The 15,562-nt window shown below is 44.6% G+C and overlaps 1 protein-coding gene across 3 annotated transcripts in view; it reads left to right on the top strand.

Moving 5' to 3' along the window:
- FKBP6 (FKBP prolyl isomerase family member 6 (inactive)) overlaps window positions 1–15,562 on the top strand; it is a 271,222-nt gene that overhangs the window by 188,058 nt on the left and 67,602 nt on the right. For all 3 annotated transcript variants that reach the window (XM_077480611.1, XM_077480614.1, XM_077480612.1), the window contains exon 6: window positions 14,651–14,845. In XM_077480611.1, coding sequence (XP_077336737.1) covers window positions 14,651–14,845 — 195 coding nt within the window. The remainder of the gene's footprint in view (window positions 1–14,650; window positions 14,846–15,562) is intronic.

Here is a 15,562-nt window from a genome sequence, read left to right on the forward strand (position 1 = left end):
CTGGTCTTCAGTGTATACGTTCACAAGATTTTATCAGGTAGGTGTTAGAGCAGGTGAAGATTCGGTTTTCGGCCGTAGTGTTCTACAGGCTGCCATTTTAAAGTCTAATGGCTATTTTTCTCCAATCTTCCAGGACGGCAGGCCTGAGAGATGACTGGTCCACCTGACAGGAAACACAATCAACAACAAGTTTAAAAGTTCCCACCCCTCCCTCAGACCCTCAGTTCTTGATTGTGTTTCCCACAGGATGGCAGCGAAACCAAGTTTCTCCTTTTTTGTTTTTTTCTGAGGGGTCTGGGACCCCGTTTTTCTCTAAACAGGATTATTTTTCCTGGGACTCAGGCAGACAGGGTCTGTGATGGTCTCGTGTAACCCCCAGGGGCACCTGGGGGGGATAGGGTAATCCTCACTCAAGGTCTTTCCTCAGGAAAGCCTTGTTTTCAGCCGCAGGGGATGGGAGTTGTCCTAATTCGTGCTGCTCCCCATTTGTGTTTGTGCCTTACCTAGAACTGTGTTCATTGGTGGAGGCGGTGAGCTGCATCTTTCCAAGCAGTGCTGAACGCGGATGGTGTGCGTTCCAGCACTACTGCGCATGTCCGGAAGTTCGTCGAAAGACGCGTCACTTCCGGGCATCGAGTTTCCGGATAGAGGAGATATCACTGGGTCTGGACGCCGGCGTGCGTTCCAGCATCACTGCGCAAGACCGGAAGTCAGGCGGGAGGGCCCGACGTCATTTACGGGCGACGGACCTCCAAAAAATGGCGCCAATCAGCGGTCATTTAAACAGCAGAAGGTGCAGTGGAAAGCACCCAGGCAGCGTTTCTGGTGAAGCGCTTCATGCATTGCAGCATCTCCAAGACAAACAAGGGGAACGCTCAAGACAGCACCTGATCCAGCAGGGCAGCTAAATCGCTATGGAAGTGGAAGGTCCGTCTGAGCAAACAGCCATTGAGGTCGCCACAGGGGGTGAGTGATCCAGCTGTGTTTTGTAGGGGCAGGGTACTCTGAGGCAGACCCCCCTTGCCCCTTTAGGACATGAGTAGCTAATTGTTTTTCTACTGTTTCCAGGGACTGAAGGCTCTACCCAGGGGTCAGCCTGTAGGTCTAAAGGAAAGGCTACTTCGAAGTCCAGGCGTTGTGGTTATTGTTTTTTTTTTTTTGTTTGTTTTGTTTTAAATCTTAAAAAAAAAAAAAAAAATACATCAAACCATTACTTTCAATCTTAAAACATTTGGGGTTTACACATATACCCCAATATCTTCACATTCATACTTCCCTTTACATATCCATACTAATGTTATATAGTGGCTCAAGAGGGGGGTTGTTGGAGCGGAGATGTCCTGTGAAGTAGAAAAAAAAAAGGGGGGGGGGGGGGAGAGTTTTTATGTTTATCCCTTCTCTTTCTATAACCTTCCTTTGGTGCATTATTTATACTTTGTGCGAGGAAGAGAGAAAAAAAAAAAAAATTGTGATTTTGGTTGTGATATTTATTTTAGTGTCTCCACATATGGTCATCTCCGCTCTTCCCCCCCCCAAGCCCTTTCCAACCCTTTTTCACTTCCCATTTATCTTAAGTCATACTACAAACAATAACAATACAGCAAAACAACAAAATTTAACGGTTGTGGTTCGGTTCTCATTTCCCCCTTTCCTCCTCTCTCCCTCTCCCTTCCCTTCCCCTTTACCCCTTCTACGGTGCACCTTTGGGGGGTACGAACTTACTCAGCAACTTCTTAATTATTCTCTCCCTTCCCTCCCCCCTCTCCTCTTGGAGATCTCTAGGGGGGGTTTAGGTGGGATTATCTGAATTTTTAATCTGACATGGCCTACTCTTACTCTATTTCTCGGGAGTAGTGCTTCCAGCCTGCCCACATATTTTTATGTTTTTCCGGTTGTTCTTTTATATTGTATATCCATTTTTCAGCTTCCATTATTTTATCTACCTCTCCCTTCCATTCCAATAAGGTGGGACATGCTGTCTGCCTCCAATATCTAGGTATTAATAATTTGGCTGCGTTCAACAAATGTGGTGTAACGCCCTTTTTATATGATTTGATGGATCCTTCTGTCCCATGAAATAGATATTGTAGGGGTGTCATTTCTATAGGTTTTTCTGTGGTCCTCCCTATCCATTTAGCTACTCCCTCCCAAAAATTCCTGATTTTTGGGCATTCCCACCATAAGTGAAGATATGTCCCCTTATCCTTACATCCTCTCCAGCAATGCCCGTCCGCTGTTGGATATATCTCTGCTATTCTAGCTGGGGTTCGGTACCATCTGGCTATAAACTTATATGACATTTCTTGTATTGCTGCACTTATTGATGTCACGTGTCATTTCCATGATTTTTTTTACTTGTGTTGGTTTAATTGTGCATCTTAGTTCCTTCTCCCACTCTCCTATAAAATAGGGGGTTGTGCTGCTTTGTTCACTTAGAACTAATTTATACATCTGAGATAGTAAATTACTTGGTTTTTCTAATTTCAGACACATCTTCTCGTATGTCGTAAGGGAACTCAGGGGTCTTACTTGGGGTTCTAATTTATTGAAAAAATCTCTCATTTGATAGTATCTCCATCTCGACATATATATGTCTCCTTGTGCTGATATTAATTCTGTCAATGGTAGTAAACTTCCCAGTGGAGCATATCTTAAACACCTTGTGTTCCCCCCTGACCCCCAGGAGCCTAATGCTCCCTTTTCTTCCCCCGGTGGAAACCATGGGTATCCCCCTAGTGGAGCTAGTGGTGATGTACGTGGGGCGTATTTTCCATTTTTATTTATTCTGTCCCACACTGCTAACGTATTCCGTGTTAATGGTGATGTCCACTTTGATAGTGCTCTATTCGTGGCCTGTATCCATGGGGCCCCTGCTAGATTTCTGCCCGCCATACTTTCTTCCACTGATACCCATGCTTTATTTAAAGAATCATGGCACCAATTTAATATACGTACCATAGCCATTGCTTTGTAATACATAAAAACATCTGGGAGCCCTATTCCTCCTTCCTTCTTATTTCTGCGCAAGATGTCATATGCTATCCTAGGATTTTTCTCCTTCCATATAAAAGATATAAACATTTTACGTATTCTCTTGAAAAAGATCTGAGGCACTGCTATCGAAACAGTATTTATGATATATATTATTCTGGGTAGTATATTCATTTTCAAGGTATTTATCCTTCCGAACCATGTCAGTGAATGGTCCTTCCACCTATTTAAGTCTTTAGTTATTTCTGTTATTAAGGTTTCGTAATTCAATTCGTATAAAGATTTAACCTCTGCCGTTATATGTACTCCCAAATAATATAATGATTTCTTTTCCCATCTAAATGGCAGGTTATTCTTCATTAATATTGACATTGATAGAGGGACATGACAGGGTAATAATATGGATTTTTCCATGTTTATTTTAAAGTTGGACATTCTTCCATATCTCTGAACTTCCTCCATCAGTGCCATTATTGATCCCTGTTGTTCTGAAAGATAAAATAGTAGGTCATCAGCATATGCTGATACCTTGTGCTCTTCAGTTCCTATTCTAATTCCTTTTATTCCCTTATTATTTCTTACCCTGCACAGAAATGGTTCAAGAGTTAAGGCAAACAATATTGGGGACAGGGGGCACCCCTGTCTTGTACCATTTCGTATTTCAAAGCATCCTGATAGAGTACCGTTTACTTTGACTCTTGCCCTAGGTTTTGCATATAGGGCTACTATCCATCCCATCATTCGGTCTCCCATGCCTATTGCTCTCAGCACTTCTTTCATAAAGTCCCAGTCAACTCTATCAAATGCCTTTTCAGCGTCCATTGATAGAATTGTCCTGGGTACTCTATCTGGGCCATTTTGCATCCAATGAAGTATGTGTAGAGCTCGAATGGTGTTATCTTTGGTTTCTCTACCTTTCATGAAACCCGTTTGATCGCGATGGACCAGTTGTATTACCTCTTCTTGTATTCTATTGGCTAGGATTTTAGCTATTAGTTTGGTATCTGAATTGAGCAATGATATGGGTCTATAATTGGCACATTCTTGTGGATCTTTCCCCTGTTTCGGTAATACTGTTATATATGCTAGCAGTGCCTCTGGGGACATTGTACTAGAGGCAGAGATTTTATTGAAATATCTGCATAAAGGTGTTTCTAGGATTTGAGCAAACTTTTTATAATATACGTTAGTTAACCCGTCTGGTCATGGGCTTTTCCCCCTCGGCAGGTTCTCTATTGCTTTTCTTATTTCCTCTTTAGTTATTGGCTCTTCTAGTTTCTCTATTATCCTACCAGGGAACATTGATATTGTGGAACCATTAATATAATCTTTCATCTCTTCTATCTTCCCCCTATCTTCCACCTGCTCCGGAATGGGTTGGATGTTATATAGCTTCTCATAAAATTGTTGAAATTCCTTTGCTATTAATTTTGTATCTTTTACTTGTTTATTATTCACTCTGATTTCATGTACATGGGATGATTCCCTCTTTTTTTTTTTTTAGTTGTCTAGCCAGTAATCGGCCACATTTATTCCCATGTCCATAGAATCTGTGTGCTATAAACCTATATTTGTCCCTGGCCCTTCTATCCAGACACTTGGTAAGCTCCTCCCTCATAATTCCCAGCTGCCTGGCATCTTCTGGTTCGCGAGTGCTCTTATGTTTGTTCTCTAGTTCCTTTATTCTTTCTAACTGATCTTCTATCTCTTTTCGTTTTTCCCTCTTTACTCGTGTCCCATGAGCTATTAATTCTCCTATAATTACCGCTTTGTGGGCTTCCCACACAGTTTGCTCAGATACTTCCTCTGATGTATTTAATACAAAGTACTCCTCTAATTTATGTTGGAGGTCCTCTATTATTTTTTTATCATCTAATAGTGACTCATTTAATCTCCATGTTCGTTCCTTATGACCTGCGTGTATAGGGGAGATCACCGCCACCACCGGGGCATGATCTGAGATCGTTATTGGCTTTATATTTACTGCTTTTACATATTCTAAATAATATTGGTCTACCAGGATCCAATCCAACCTGGAATAGGTGTTATGGCTCTTTGAATAATAACTATAGTTTTTTTTTTTCTCCATTTAGTGCCCTCCAGCAATCTACCAAGTGTGAGGATTGAAATAATTTTTTTACCTGTTTAAGTGCTCTAAATTATAAAGGTGTTTTCCCTGTTGTTGTGTCTAATTTAGTGTCGACTATAACATTAAAATCCCCTCCGAGAATCAAAAACTCTTCCCTAAATTTTTCTAACGCTCTTAATGTTTTTCCTAAAAAATCAACTGTGCGTGTGTTTGGTGCATATATTGAAGCAAATGTGTACCTTTGTCCCTGTAATGTTCCTTTAATAAAAAGGAACCGCCCTTCTGGATCTGTGTTCACCTCTGTGGATGCCAAAGGGCACGTATTCCCAAAGGCTATCGATACTCCTCTAGCTCTTGCAATTGGTGATACTGCATGATACCATTGATTGTATGGGAATAACGGTAGCCTTGGTATGGATCCTAATGTGAAATGTGTTTCCTGTAGAAACACTATGTCTACAGCTTGATGATTTAATTCCTGCCAAAGACGTCCCCTTTTTTGAGGTGAGCACAGTCCCCTTACATTATAAGTCATTATTTTTAACACTTTAGCCATTTCTTTATTCTGAGTAATTGTATACCATTCTTAATCTGCTGCTGAGTGTCTCTTGTCCCCACTTCCATGTACACCTGTAAAAAAGCTCCAAAAAAAAAAAAAAATTGAAAAGAAAAAAAAGAAAAAAAAAGGGAGAAAAATTCCGTTCCGGCCACATCCACAACTTAACACTTTACTTAGTAAAATGTACCAACTAATGATAGGGTGGGTTACCCCTTGCCCCTCCCGAGCCCTCCCCCCTTCCTGCATATTGCAGGTTTGGTCAGTCCCTTTCCACGGGACCCGCCTAATTGAAGAAAGAAAAAAAAAAAGAAAAAAAAAAGAAAAGAAAACCCTGCAATAAAATTTGGTAAGGGTTTGAGTGCTGACCCATACTTCCCCCCCCCCCCCCCCCCCTCCCTCTTGGCTTTATTTATTTCTATTTCTTCCTTAATCTCTTTTTCTCTTCCCTTCTTTCAGTTCTTTTATGCTAAAATATGCTGTCTTCTTTCGTTAGCCTTTCCCTCCTGCTTGGGACCATGGCTCTGGTCGTTGGATTAGTGTCTTGACGTTAGTGGTTCTCCAGTCCTGGAAATCTACGAATGGGAGTTCTAATATTTCTAAAAACTCTTTTAAATCGTCTCTGGTACGAAGTACTGCTGTTTTCCCATTCCTTGATGCTATTAAACGGAAAGGGTACCCCCATCGGTACCTAATATCTGCTGCCTGTAGAGCTTCCAACAATGGTCGGACCATTCTTCGTTGCATTAGTGTGCGATGGGATATATCAGGGAACAGAAGGATATGGGCTCCTTCATATTCAATTGTGGGGGTATCTCGTGCAATCCTGATTATTGTTTCCTTTATTGTATACTTATGCAGTTTGCATATCACATCCCTAGGCTTCTCTTTATTTTGAGTGCCGAAGGAGGTGACACGATGAACTCTGTCCATTTCAATAAATTCCGGCGCAGCTGTTCCCATAATTTGACAGAATAACTTTTGGACTACCGTTGGCAAATCGCTACTATATTTTTCCAGTAGACCTCGTATGCGTATATTCTGTCGCCGATCCCTGTTCTCAAATTCGTCCATTTGATCTCTATAATTATTCAATACTTCCTCATGGTATTTAATAGTGTCTTGGGTCTCTGCTACCGCCTGTGCCATCTCTTCTTGGGTATTTTCAATTCCTTCCATTCTATTTCCTATTGTCACCACCTCTTCCTTTAATTCTTCTACTGCTAATTTACATGATTTCTCTACTGTTGCTATTAGTTGTTGAATATCCGCCTTCGTAGGGAGGGCCTTTATATGCTCTCTTAGGTCCCATTCTATATTTATACTTTCAGTCTCTTCCCCCTCAGAACCTCTTTTATTTTGCTCTTTCCTACTAGGGTTTTCCAGACTCTCTTTTACCATTTCTTTCCTGGGTGTGTCAGCAAGAGGTCCTTTATGGTCTTTGCCTTTCACCCTTTTTTCTTCTTGCTCTTCCTCAGGTATATTACCTCCCTTATCAGTTGTACATTGGGTTCCCTCATCTTCGCTGACTATTGCTCTTTCTTTAACGGGGGGTCTTTGTGAGTCCAGGCCCTGGTCTATTGGGGTACCTTCCATTATTGAGAGTCTTTTTTTTTTCTCCCCTTACTCCACCGCCCCTCCAGTCCTCTTTTATGCCTCCTGGGGTTTGTATTCCTTCTCTTTGCCTTCCCTCCAGATAATTTCCGCTTACTCTCCGCTCTTCTCTGCTTGTGGTTTGTAGCCCCCGACCATACCCCATTGGCTCATTGTGATCCAGTGTTGATGCTCCTCGTCCCGCCTTTGTATGCCCACCTGCCATCTCCAAGCTCCCCCTTCTCCCTTCTTGGTTTCGGGTTGCCAATCGTTCTCCCTTTGGCGGTGTCAGGTAGGCCCGCAATACACTTGCCGAATTCCTACTCCCACCTGCAGCTGGTTGTAATGCCGCACGTCTACGTGTTGTCATTCCTACTGCTTACTCCTCTTTGCTTCTATTATTCTTTATTATCTCTTTGATTCTTTTTTTATTATCGTCCAGTCTCTATGCTACCCCACACTGTGCCTCTGCGCTTCTGTTGGATCTTGAAAAAACCGGAGTATGCCGGGGGGGAGGGGCTCTTTAACTTTGTTCAGCTCATCAGCCAAAAGCTACTCCCCATATAAAGGTGTTTATATTGATATGTGCCAGGGTTCGTCTGTTGTTCAGTTCCTATGAATCAAATCACTAATGTCCATACACCTTTATACATATTATTACACAACCCTATATATGCACTCAGGGTAGTTCAGGTTTTGTGCTCAAAGTTACTTTCCCATAGAGACAATAAAGAAAATAAAGATGGGTTCTCTCTCACCCTCTCTTCTGGTGCTTTCCAGGCTATTCTCCAGGCTGTTCTCTTATGTGTCTTTGGTCCAGGCAGGCAGGAGACTCACAGGGGGCTCAGACCCACTCCGTTCGAACGTCCCGCCTGACCTCCTCCAGCAGCATCAGCACGGTCTGTCAATCCCTTCGTAGCTCCGCTCTTGAATGCGGAGGGTCCCGGAGTCTCGCGAGATCTTCGGTTTCTCCCGCTGAGCTCGCCACTTCGTTGCTCCGTCACCCGCTCTGCACCGCTCGGTTCCCCGCCGGTCTGCCAATTCCAATAGTCTGGGCGTCGCAGCCCTCCATATGGGGGACAACCAAGCCGCCGGAGAAAAGGAGGGGGGGGGGGGCAGCAAGGAGGTTAGACCTTTCTAATTTTTCGGGGGAATATCCTCAGGCTTGCCGCTGGTTAGCAATTTCGTCGTCCCTCTCTGAGGGGGTAGGGAAGTCGGTCGTTCATCCCGCTGAGACTGCTTCCTAGCGAGGGAGGGGGGAGCGGCATCAGTCACTCATTCACTCACACGCTCCTCTCCACCGGAAGTCCGGCATGATGATCCCCCTTCCTTGTGGTTATTGTAATTCTAAATTAGCACAAGACCACAGCAAGCCTTTCTGCTTAGGGCCTTACAGTCAGAGATGTTAGCCACCCTCCAGTCTTTCCAAACTACTCTATTGAAGAGTCAGGATGAGGATCCTTCTGGGAGAGAGACCCCTCATTCACAGGAAAACTTTTCCACATCTTATACGGAAAGTCCCCAGGGCCAGGTCTCCCTGTTGTCTGAGGTGGAGGAAGGTCAGGTCCCAGATTTTAGTACTGGGGAGGAAGATTCAGACCAGGTTAGCCAGGGGAGACTAAGCCTAGGGGACTTTTGTTCTCGACTGAGGACATGGAAGGCCTATTAAAGGCCATTTACACCTCAGAAGATATCCAGGTCCCCTCTGCACAGGATAGGGTGTATAGGGGCCTAGGAAGGTTACAGGCCAGAACCTTTCCCATCCACCAGTCTCTGAAGGATATAGTCCTCAGAGAATGGAAGGAACCTGAACGTAAGCTCCTCAAACTGAAAGCTTGGAAGAGAAGGTGTCCCTTTAAGGATGAGGAGGAGGAGAAATTTTTTAAAACTCCTCGTTTGGATGCAGCCCTAGCACAGGTGTCTAAGAGGTCTGATTTATCCTTTGAAGACTCTGGAAACATCCAGGATCAGATGGATAAAAAGTCTGAGACATTACTCAAAAGGGCCTGGGAGGCGAATGGCGCCGGCCCTAGCCTCCGCCTGTTTAGCCAGAAATGCAGACGCCTGGCTCGGCAGATTGATGGATCACGTCTCCCGGGATAAGGAGACTAAAGAAATTGTAGACTCGCTGGAGGTAATCAGTCGAGCGGTAGCGTATGTGGCAGATGCAGCGGTGGAGACTGTTAGGACCACAGCTAAGTCAGCAGCACTTCTAAACTCCACCAGGAGGGCCCTATGGGTAAAGACCTGGGATGGAGATTTCACTTCCAAGTCTCGCTTATGCGGCATTCCCTTTTGAGGGTTCCCTGTTGTTTGGGTCAGGGCTAGATCATATCTTGTCCCGGTCTACTGAAAAGGGAAAGAAGTTCCCTGTGAGGCCCAAGAGGGAAAGGGGTAAGAGATTTTTTTCAAGGCCCCCACTCAAAGACTCATCATAAGGGGAAAGTTGAACAGAGGAAGAAGTGGAACCTTGGAAAGGGGAAAGAAAAAAGTGCAGTTCTTTTCTTCAGTTCCGGAGCCTCTCAGAAAGTAGGCAAATGACGCCACCGTAAGGGTAGGCGCAAGACTCAGCGACTTCCTTCCCCAGTGGGAAAGGCTTACACAGTCCATATATTTTAAATCTTTTAAAAGAGGGGTACAGACTGGAATTTCAGAGTCTTCCCCCACAGAATTTTCTTATTACCTTTCTTCCCAGGGACCCAGCCAGGGCAGAGGGGTTACTGGGAAATTTAAAGGAGCTGGCAGAGCAAGGGGTTATTGCTCCAGTACAAGCCAGTCAGTTGTCCCAGGGTTTTTACTCACACGTGTTTGTGGTTCCAAAACCCTCAGGCAGATTTCGGTTAATAATAAATTTGAGAGGGCTCAACCGTTGCTTACTTCCCAAGAGGTTCAGAATGGAGAGTATTTATTCAGTAAGAAAACATCTTCAGGCAGGAGTCTTTATGGCCACTCTGGACCTGAAGGACGCATATCTACACGTACCCATTGCTCCCAAACACCAGAAGTACCTACGCTTTGCAGTATGCATACAGCAGAAGGTACAACACTGGCAGTTCAGAGCTCTTCCCTTTGGGCTGGCGGCAAGCCCAAGGGTATTCACAAAGGTGATGGCCGAAGTCGTAGCATACCTACACCTGCAGGGGATAGGGTTAATAGCCTACCTGGACGACTTGCTGATCTACAGTGTGGATGAGAGGCAAGCGGTGATACAGAGACATAATGTTAGAGACTCTGGAGACCTTGGGCTGGATGGTCAGTCGGGAGAAGTCCTCACTGATGCCATCTCAATCCAAACTATACCTAGGCTACCTGTTAGACTCGCAGGCACAGAGGGTATTCCTACCAATAGAAAAGGTAGTGAAGTTCCAGAATGCGGTTGTCACCCTTCTCGAAAGAGGAGAAGCCTCTCTGAGATATAGGAGTCTGCTAGGTCTCATGACTGCCTGCATACCGGCAGTAACCTGGGCACAACTACTTTCTCGGCAGCTTCAGGCCTTCCTACTTGCCTCATGGGGAGGAAAAAGAGAAACATTGGAGAGGAGAGTGTCCCTCACAGAGGAGGTCTCTCTCTCTCTGCAGTGGTGGCTCGACCCACACAATCTGTTGAAAGGTCGCCCCTGGTCCCAGGTAGACCCATTGGTCTTGACCGTGGACGCCAGCGCTTGGGGGGCTCATCTGGGAGACCGATATACCCAGGGGTCCTGGAACCGCAGCCAAGCCAGGGAATCCTCTAATTTCAGGGAGCTTCTGGCAGTAGGCAAAGCCCTAGACTATTTCCAAGAGCAGCTGCAGGACAGAGAGGTTCAGGTCCTCTCAGACAACCTGGTCACGGTTGCATACCTAAACCACCAAGGAGGGACAAGGTCGGGCAAACTGAGGGAGTTAGCACAACAGATCCTTGGGGAAGCAGAAAGGAAGGTCCTTTCACTGTCGGCGATTCATATAAAAGGCTCACTCAATCTGCAGGCAGATTTCCTAAGCAGACAGCCCATCCTTCAGGGAGAATGGGGATTGAGCAAAGGAATCTTCTTCCTGGTGTGCAGACATTTTGGCAAGCCAGAAATAGATTTGTTCGCTTCCCGGAGGAATGCGAAGGTCCGCAGGTTTTTCTCCCTTTACAAGGATCAAGAAGCAGAAGGGATAGACGCTCTTGTACAGGGGTGGGATTTCAGGCTGGCTTATGCCTTTCCCCCACTGGTACTCCTTCCCAGAGTTCTACAGAAGTTAACCTACTCAAGGACAGACTTGGTGCTGATAGCACCCTGGTGGCCCAAGAGGGTTTGGTTTCCCACCATTCAGAGTCTCTCGGTAGCTCCCCCGCTGCATCTGCCGGTGCAGCGAGGTCTGCTCAGTCAGGGTCCAGTCTTTCACCCCGAACCGGGACGTCTCTCTCTGACAGCATGGCTATTGAGAGGGAAATACTCAGTGACAGGGGCTGTTCGGAGAGAGTGATAGACACACTTCTCCTCAGTAGGAAAGGCGTCACCAGAAAAATGTATGCAGTCTAAGGAGGGGGGCTCTCCAGATGATACATACCATCCTAGACTTTCTTCAAGAGGGGGTGGACCAGGGTTTGACAGTCAGCACCCTCAAAGTCCAGGTGGCAGCCCTGTCCGTGTTTTTTGACAGGGAGCTAGGACAAGAACCACTGATAAAAAGATTTTTGTTGGCCAGGGAAAGGGTAGTCCCAGTCAGGTCGGTCAGTTGCCCTCCATGGGACCTGTCCCTGGTATTAGATGCCCTAACAAAGGGGCCTTTTGAGCCGGTGACTCAAATTTCTGTTAGACTTTTATCATTTAAGTTGGCCTTCCTTCTGGCTATCACTACGGCCAGAAGGGTGGGTGATATACAGGCCCTTTCAATTAAAGAGCCGTTTTTGCGTATCCTAGAGGATAGGGTAATCCTCACTCAGGATCCCCTTTATTTGCCAAAAGTGGCTTCGTTATTTCACAGGAGATTATTCTCCCGTCCTTTTGCCAGAATCCCAAGAATAAGGAAGAGGAAAGGTTCCATTTCTTAGATGTCAGGCGCTGTCTCCTAGTCTATTTAGAAAGGGTGAGAGACTTTAGGAGGTCCAGTCACTTATTGATCACCTTCTCAGGGAAGAGAAAGGGTCTACAAGCCTCTAAGGCAACGATGGCTAGATGGGTCAGACAAACCATATCTATTGCTTATAGGCAGGCAGGTAAACCAGTGCCAGCCCGCCTTAAGGCGCATTCAACCAGGTTCCTGGTGACCTCCTGGGCAGAAAGGGCAGGTGCCTCAATCGACCAGATCTGCAGAGCAGCAACATGGACGAGCCATAGGACATTTCTGAGGCACTACAGAGTGGAGCTGTTGTCCCCTCAGGATGTGTCATTTGGCAGGAAGGTCCTACAAGCGGTTGTCCTGCCCTAAAGGTAGGCCTGAACTTCTTGCTTATCGTCTCAGGTGTGCCGTCCTGGAAGATGATTGGAGAAAATGACCAGTTACACTTACCGGTAACGGCTTTTCTAGGAAATCTTCCAGGACGGCAGGCCTACTTCCCTACCCTTGTTTTATTGGTGTGGTATATTCATTCCTCACAGAATGTTCCCTCTGACACCGGTGTGGGCTTTTCTTTACCATAACTGAGGGTCTGAGGGAGGGGTGGGAACTTTTAAACTTGTTGTTGATTGTGTTTCCTGTCAGGTGGACCAGTCATCTCTCAGGCCTGCCGTCCTGGAAGATTTCCTAGAAAAGCCGTTACCGGTAAGTGTAACTGGTCATTTTGTTTGACAGGGTGTCTCCTTCCCCTAAAGGCTATTGCTCTAGGACATCCCAGCAGGTAATGAATAATAGCCTAACTCTGTCCTGTGATGTATGATAAAGAAAATTGGATTTTTTTTGTCATACTTTCCTGTAAAATCCTTTTCTTTGAATACATCACGGGACACAGAAGTTCCGGCCCTCTTTTGAGGATTCAGTACTTGCTACAAATCTGAAGTACTTGCTGTATGGGAAGGGTTATATGGGGGTGGACTTCCGGTCTAAAATTGTTTACCAGTGTCCAATCCCCTAGAGATGGCGTATAACCCATTAGGGTAATAGAATAACTCTGTCCCGGGATGTATTCAAAGAAAAGGATTTTACAGGTAAGTATGACTAAAAAAAATCCTATTTATTTTGTACAAAAGCCTTCTCAAACTGATACAAGGCTAATAGGCGCTTGAGGGAAGCATACAGTTTGTCAGGCTGTATATCCTCATAGAGAAAGCGTTGGAAGAGCGGGTGCAGTGGGAATCTCTGTGACCTTTGGGGCCTGTAATGGATCCAAGACTGGTAACAATACTGGTAGACGTAAAAGGTTGAGCCCCTAGAGTGGTGTGCACTGCATGGATAGGAGCATAATGGTTTCTTTAATTAGAAGCTATGTGGTGTCTCTTCTGTGATTTGTCAGGGGCAAGTTCATCAAAGACTGGAGCGACTCGGAATCAGACAGTCTCATAGGTTGATGGATCAGAAGCTGCCAAGGCCATGAGTAATTTGGATACTTAATCCATGGGAGAAGGCGTGGCGTGGTTGTGGTCTCTGCTTTCAGGGTCATTAGATAATTTGGGTGATTTCAGATATAGTCTTGCATGACTAGAACTGTCAATACCTGAAGAAATGAAAGCATAGTCAGATGATGGAACTGACCAACGTTGCTGTAGATGGGCACCAGGAACAGAATGAAGTACTCCGAGGCTCTTTGCAAATGGGAACAGCAGTGAAAGGTACTTCCTCAATGCTGTATAGAAGAAGCTTGTTTGACGATCCATTCAGTGTTCGATCCCACAGAGTTCACTTCGTTGTGTGGCACAAACTAGCAGAAACAGGCTATTTTAAAGGCATTGAGGGGCCTGCTGTGTATGTAAGTTAGCTCCTAGTGTTTGCCTCCCTCAGAAAGTGAGTCATCAGAAAACACGGACTTTGAATGAAGAAGAAAATTCTTGGAAAAGATGCTAGCAAAAATAGGTTAGTCCGCCACACATCAGGGCTGGAGAGAAGTCCATCCTTCTAGGACACTTACAAAAAACTTGAGGCATGTGGGTAAAATGAGGGGTTCTCCTTCTAGGTAGGCCTACTTTTTTGCAGGGGACAGTTTAAGGTGAAAGACTTACTGTGTCCCTCAATGGACAAGAAAAACAAACATTTTGTAGTGGAATGAGGAATGTTTAGAACCTCCACCAGGATTTTTTCGTTTATGTAACTATAAGGGAATCTCTTCATCCCTGCTTCTTGTCTAAATGGCAGATAAATTTACATGAATCCTAAAATAATATATATATATTTTTTTTAACTGTCATGTAAGGAGTGAAAAATGAAAGCGCTCTGATAAGTGCTTTCTCTGATTTTGTGTTGGTGCTAATTTATAAACATGAGTTTAAATCCTTTAAATATTTATTTCTTTACACATGTAGGCATCCTCTTGTCTATCACGTTGTGGAAAGTCAGAGGAGGAAAGAAGACAGCTTGAAGCAGCTCGTCTACCTGTGAATTTGAATTTGGCACTCACATACTTGAGGTTAGAACGTCCCAGCAGCAGTCTAGAGTGGGGTGAGAAGGCTCTGGCCATAGACAACAAGAATGTTAAAGCTCTGTTTCGATGTGGACAGGTAATTATAGCTTGTAAATTTGTTGTATTCGAGTCATAGCTTTGGAGAATGAAACCAGTCACATCCAATTGGGGGGGGGGGGGTCATTCCTACTATAACATGCATTCGTATGCATTGCATTGGCATGAATTTTAGGTGCATTACATCTTTAAAAGAATTATGTTGGTCTTAACGGGAATGTAAATCCTTGTATAGAGTGCCTTGCAAAAGTATTCACCCCTTGTTTTTTACCTATTTTGTTACATTACAGCCTTTAGTTCAATGTTTTTTTTTTTAATTCCTAACCATATGTGATGGATCAGAACACAATAGTCTCTAAGTTGTTGAAGTAAAATTTAAAAAAATATATACATCACTATTTTTCAGAAATAAAAAACTGATGCTTGTCATGTGCATATGTATTCACCCCCTTTCTTATGAAGCCCATAAAAAGTTCTGGTGCAGCCAATTACCTTCAGAAGTCACATAATTAGTGAACTGATGTCCACCCGTGTGCAATCCCAGTGTCACATGATCTGTCATTACATATACACAACTTTTTTGAAAGGCCCCAGAGGCTACAACACCTAAGCAAGAGGCAACACTAAGAGGCAACACTAACCAAACACTGCCATGAAGACCAAGGAACTCACCAATGAGACAATGTTTGCAAAATTTTATCTATACGTAAACACTAGGTACAAAGGGCGATCCACTCTACATACTAAACATATGCCC

This window comes from Lithobates pipiens, unplaced genomic scaffold, assembly GCF_037356315.1.
Source record: "Lithobates pipiens isolate NorthernLeopardFrog02 unplaced genomic scaffold, aLitPip1_a1.2 Scaffold_16, whole genome shotgun sequence".
Classification (NCBI taxonomy): Eukaryota; Metazoa; Chordata; class Amphibia; order Anura; family Ranidae; genus Lithobates; species Lithobates pipiens.